The sequence below is a fragment of the Amaranthus tricolor genome, chromosome 14, assembly GCF_026212465.1.
Source record: "Amaranthus tricolor cultivar Red isolate AtriRed21 chromosome 14, ASM2621246v1, whole genome shotgun sequence".
NCBI classification, from domain to species: Eukaryota; Viridiplantae; Streptophyta; class Magnoliopsida; order Caryophyllales; family Amaranthaceae; genus Amaranthus; species Amaranthus tricolor.
Genome location: NC_080060.1, coordinates 4,628,143 through 4,634,173, shown reverse-complemented (window position 1 = coordinate 4,634,173; position 6,031 = coordinate 4,628,143). Strand labels below are relative to the sequence as shown.

At 32.4% G+C, this 6,031-nt stretch overlaps 1 protein-coding gene across 1 annotated transcript; it reads right to left on the bottom strand.

Moving 5' to 3' along the window:
- Positions 1 to 1,931: 1,931 nt before the first annotated feature.
- On the bottom strand, positions 1,932 to 3,095 carry LOC130800436 (probable calcium-binding protein CML15). The gene has a single exon (XM_057663959.1). The coding sequence runs from the start codon at positions 2,683 to 2,685 to the stop codon at positions 2,215 to 2,217; it is 471 nt and encodes a 156-aa protein (XP_057519942.1). The 5' UTR covers positions 2,686 to 3,095; the 3' UTR covers positions 1,932 to 2,214.
- Positions 3,096 to 6,031: the final 2,936 nt, after the last annotated feature.

The following is a 6,031-nucleotide window of genomic DNA, read 5'->3' as shown; positions in this document are numbered from 1 at the left end:
CCCATCCGAATTTATTTGCAATATCGAGTTACCTAGCCCAGTCTATCCTGTAGGATTGGGATTTGTGTAAGAATGTTTTCCCCAACTTACCTACATGTACCTTTTTGAGCTGATATCTTTACTATTGGATTCCTAAATGTACAGATTCTGATCACTGGTCTATTTATAGCGTACTGTGAACTCTTATAACTTATGCCCATTCTTTGATATACTTCATCCGTTTTCTAATGTTCTTTCTGTATATTTTATTTTAAGGAGAGGGAAATTTGATTAAGGTTTTGAAACATATATACGAAAAATAAAATATATTCATATGAGATCTCGTTGATTCATCATAATGTATACTTTTTTGTTATATATATCTATGTTTATTTTTTATGATGCGTAGTTAGAGATATTAAGATTCAAAATTTAATTGAAAATTTTACAAAAGGTAAAAAAAACAAAAAAGAATAAAGGGAGTACTTCTATTACCCAAAAATTCTAGTGAAAGTGAACAAATGCGCCACCAAAAGAGTGATTCAAACATCAACTAAGAAAATAGTCCAATATGATACACTACATAGATTTTTTTTCCCTAAAGTAATGCATAAATTGACCCAAATTCATCCTTGTTTTTCATCAAATTGACTTGTTAATGAGTTTAGGATCAGAATATGTGGTATTGGAACGGTTTGGAAGAAAACAAGGAGGAAAAAGTAAAACTGTTAATGAGTATGAACTTACATGGAAGCTGATGGATGGACTGTTGCATAGAAAACTATACTATTAATCCTGGTTGACTGACACAATCAAAATGAATGGAAGAGAAGTATTAATGTGAACGACTTATTAAACTTATTTATTAGTTCAGAGTTGATCCTAATATTTTGTGATTAAGCCTCTTACATTGTTGTTAAGTTCAGTCCAGAACTTAACGACTCAAGAGCTAAGTTTAGAAGACAAAATAAAGGATATTGACGATGTGAAACAGCAAAAAAATCAAAATAAAGTTTTCTAACTCAATAGCGTCAAAAATTTATAATTCTTTAATTTCAAATTATAATTGCATTATATTTAAAAGACTTATAAAGTTATATTTACATTTTTTATTTATGTGACATATGATGTTCGTGACTGCAAGTCAATCAAAAACAACTTCTTGGTTATCACTAACAAGAATACAGCTTGTTTAAATTTAACATTATACTCCACCAAACACTGCATAGGTGGACGGCCAGTTCATAACAATAAATAATAAAATGTTATTGGAAGAATAAAGATAAAATTCAAGTCATATTTAAATTTGCATGAAGGAACGTAGAATGTTCTGATAACTTTTCCTGGCCATTTAGTCCTTTATAAATGAAGTATTAAAATAACACAAGTTCTTGATCTTCGTTGTACAAGGTGCATTGAACCTGTCTACTTTTACAATGAAAATATTCTCCCTGGAATTGCAAATAATTTAGGATAATTTGGGGTCCAGATCTCTTGAAGAATTATAAAAACCAGGTGGAAATTTACATTTAATATGGCAAATATCTATTTTCACAATAACAAAAAAATTAAAAGTCAAAGCTAACTCCAATATTAGATCTCCCAAATCTAAGACATACACAATAAATACCCTTTAAATTACAGCATTTTATCCAACTAACACAATATTTATGCTCCCGTTTGGTTATTTATGGTAAAAGATAATAATGAGAATGATTTTAGTACTCCCTCCGCTTTTATATGTTTTTCTCAAATAGAATGTACAAATTTTAGTGTTGAACTTTGACTACGATTTTTTATCGATCTATAAGAAAAAACATATTCATGTGAGATCTTGTTAGATTCGTCTCAATATATACTTTCTAAATATCAACTATTTAGAAACAATAAAAATTATTTAATTTTTAAGTTTGCATTGAAATTTGCGAAAAAAAGTGAATGAGATGAACATATAAAAACAGATAAATTATTATTTTTAATTATTTTTATTCACAATTTTTTCATTATCACCTTGCCCAGTGGTAAATGATGAGAACGAATTTTGAGGAAACAAGTGATTAATAGGACGAGCATCCCCATAAACTTCGTCAACTAATTTTCTAGCTAAAATACATCATATTGTCGCCATCATTCTCATCGTTTAACATTAACTACCAAACAGATAGTGAATAAAGAAAATGAGTAACTATAAAAAAACACAAAGGAATTAAGAGGAAAAAAAAAAAAAAAAAAAAGTTAAGAACTAGGAAGACCAAGAAAATCAGCAGCAAATTTAGCCATAATAGAAGCAAATTCATGAAAATTAATAACACCATCTCTATCACTATCAGCTTCATTAATCATTTTAGTCAACTCTCTATAAGTCAACGGTTGACCCATTTTAGCCATGGCTCCAGCTAACTCAGCAGCCGTTATAACGCCGTTACCATCACGATCAAATATATTAAATACTTCTAAAAGTTGACTTTGATTAATCAATATCTGTTCTTTCATTTCAGGCATTATTGCACTTACTAGCTCATCAAATTCTATGCTTCCATTCCCATTTGAATCCATGGATGTTAGCATGATTTCCAGCTGTTTTCCGGATGGTTTCAAGCCCAGGGATCTTAGCAATGCAGCTAGCTCTAACGCCGTTAAGCTTCCGTCTGAGTCCATATCAAATCTTTTGAATATGTCTTTGAGTTGCTTCATTTGATCAACCATGATGATTTTTTTGGTATTGGATGATATGGGTTTTTTGTATTTGTTTTAGTGTGATGGTTATATATTGATATATCAATATATATTGATAATAATAACTTACGGTTTAAGATCAGCCACTGACTATCAACGAGGATAGATGAAATGGGTATGGTTATATATTGGTAAAACAATGTATGATGATTTGGTTTTTTGTTTGGATAATAACTTAGGTGTGTTATCTGATCGACTTATGGTTTAAGATTCGTCACTGATCATTAACGAGTATTAATATAATTGATGATTGGAAGAAGAGGAGGAGAAGAGTTTTGCCTTAGAGGAATGAAATGGGAGGAAATGGTAGTGTTTTTTGGTTATGGAAAATGTAGACTTGGTGAGTGTTTTGACATGGTGCATGTGAGGTAATATTAATAGATTGGATAAAGAAAAAGTATAAAGCGCGTCGGTGGTTAATATGGCCTGTTTTTTCTTGCTTTAGGTCTTACTTTTGGCCTTATGGGTGTTTTGGTCATTGTTAATTTGTAATCTAGTAATTTAATCTCATTGATTTTTAGTACAAAAATTAAAAAATTTTGTATAATGAATTAAAATAGTGGAGAATTAAAAAATAAAAAAAATAATATAAATAGTAAATATAATATTTATTAAAAATAAAAATACAGCAAATTTATTAATTAATATAAATTAAAATGATAAATTTGACAAATTGAATGGGACCAATAACTATACAAGTGGAAGTGGCAAAATGGTGCACTTGCATGATTGGATGAGCAAATGGGCAAGTTCCTTGAAGAAACTAACTATTCATCAATATTGAGAAATGTATACGTTTGAATTTGATTGGTCCGAAGACAAAAATAAAAATACTACAAAGATTCTTGCTATGAGATGTTTGAGTTAATTTGTGTTTGAGAATTAAATAATGGAATATCAATAATGGTTATAGTCCTATTATTAGAATATATCTATTAGAGAAATTACATTTAAATGAGAATTAAAGTTAGTTCCATTATAGGAAGGAATTTAACTAAAATTTCAATTTTTTCTCTTAGATTCCTACTGATAGTAACATGTTATGAGGAGATATATCATTATCAACAACAATCTCAAATCAATATAGCATTTGTAAACTGTTAGAAATTGATTCAGATTATAACGTTTGTTTCGAAATTAATTTGTGAAATCATTTCAAACCAATAGTTTAAAAATTAAAACAAATCAAATTCAAACTCTATAGTGCTCGTCTTAACAGTTGGTTAGTTCAAAATGATGCATAATTTATGAAATATCCACAAATCTAACTTTGATAGGCTCAAACAAACATTTAGTTGACGAACAGTCTTTTTGCAATTGTAGAAAGCCTCACACGAAGAATTCTGACTTCACCCCCACCACCCCCCCCCCCCCCCCCATTTTTCTTGCTCGAGCAAGTCTTACATGAAGTTTTCTGACTTCACCCCTTCATCTTGCTTGCTCAAGCAAGCTTTCAAGCAGTTATCCACATTAACCTATCAACCTTATTCATCATCATGGCTCATTTGAGCCATTACTTACCTATCCAAGCACTCATCAATCCAAGTCATAACTTACCCCACCAAGTGCTCAAACTCATCAATATTATCATTCATAGATGACATAATACTTAGCTCAACAATTAGTCATCAAGAATATCAAATGTTTTTCATCAAATCATAAGTAGACATGCAATATAACATCCACTACTCCTATTTTATGATGTATGTTTAGTAGGGATGCAAACGGGGCGAGGCGGGGCGGGGATTGGAATTCTCATCCCCATCCCCATCTGTTAATGCAATACCCATCCCCGCAGCGGGTAAAGGCTATGTTACCCAATTACTCATACTCTATGCACTGAATGAATCTATATCACTCATACTAACTATGTGAACCCACCAAACTTTAAAGCCTAGCATAGTTAAAACTTAGTATTATTCCGAAATCTTATGATTCTACCCAACCTAGAATGAAGTTCTTCCTCGAACTTAACTTTCTAAGACTAAGGAGATGCAATAGTTATAAAACGATAAGCATAACAACATCAAAGCAACAACCAACTGTAACAACCAAGAATAATCGCATTTCATGACATCCTTTGTCTCCCAGGTGGCTTCCTCGGTAACCTGATTAAACCATAGCACCTTCAAAAAGTGCTACGCTACCTTGACGACTTTACTTTGTATCACGATGACTCGCTTTACTTTGCCTTCTAGCTCTTCTTCTATATCACAAACATTCTCAAAGTTCAAGTCACCTGCAACAGAACACTATCGATACCTCACAACTATGTAACGTTGATTTTTATGCACCAATATAATCACAATCATGGATTGACAAACAACAGCTGATAGGAAAGGGCTAGCAACAAGGTGACACGATTCGCAATCTTAGGACATACTATTCTAGCTAATAAAACGATAATCGACAAGGAACAATGATACGCAACAAGTCATTGGCATCATCAGAAAACAAATTCAAACGTTGCATCATCGAACTGAATCTTCTTGCCGTCACGATCAATCGTTAAGAGCGTTTTCCCGTTTTACCCCGTAGTCCTCACACCTTACATCCTACATTTTAAGAACTTAACTAACTCAAACACCTAGGTTAATACCATAATCATATTCATTTTTGTTCCTATCTCTTATCTTAAACATCTAAATCCTCAAATCACGTTTTTCCTTAATCCCAAGATTGTATACCCACTAGATGAACTAACCCTAGGGTTAGCCATGGTCGCGGGTTGGCTCTAATACCAACTATAACAACCCGACTTACCATTGACTGGGTAAACAGGGTCATCACTGGGTTCGTTTCCCAAGAAACCGAAATCACACTTCCAAAACTCAAGCAAAGGGGGTCACAAGCTCTTCAACGTGACTAGCTCAGCTAAGTCCCAAAACCAACATCTAACTAATACACAAGATAATCATACAATTCTCTACAAGTCCGATATAACCAGCACAGCCAAAACAAATTTACATTTATCCAAAACTCCTAATACAAATCTATAATTCCTAAGTACTCAGCTCAATTTACATCCTTGGAAACTCTATTCACCTCCGCTAATCCATTATTCTCGACTGGTTTCGATCTGTAAACAAGCTAAAAGATGGAAACAACAGAGGATCAGATTAAACTGAATGAGAAGTAACAATCCAAAACAACAAACACAATAGTTTCCAAATAAGGGTTTAAAAGTAACATCAGTTCCCTAGATCTATGTGCGCACAGGGAGTCTAGTTTGAGAGGTGCCCCATAGCACTAAGGCTATGTCGCTCTCGGATGAAGCTAGTCAATATCTCAATGACAATTTGCTTCAAAACAGGGA

Coding starts and splice junctions, on each gene's coding strand:
- LOC130800436 (XM_057663959.1), bottom strand. CDS start 2,685: ATGGTTGATCAAATGAAGCAACTCAAAGACATATTCAAAAGATTTGAT.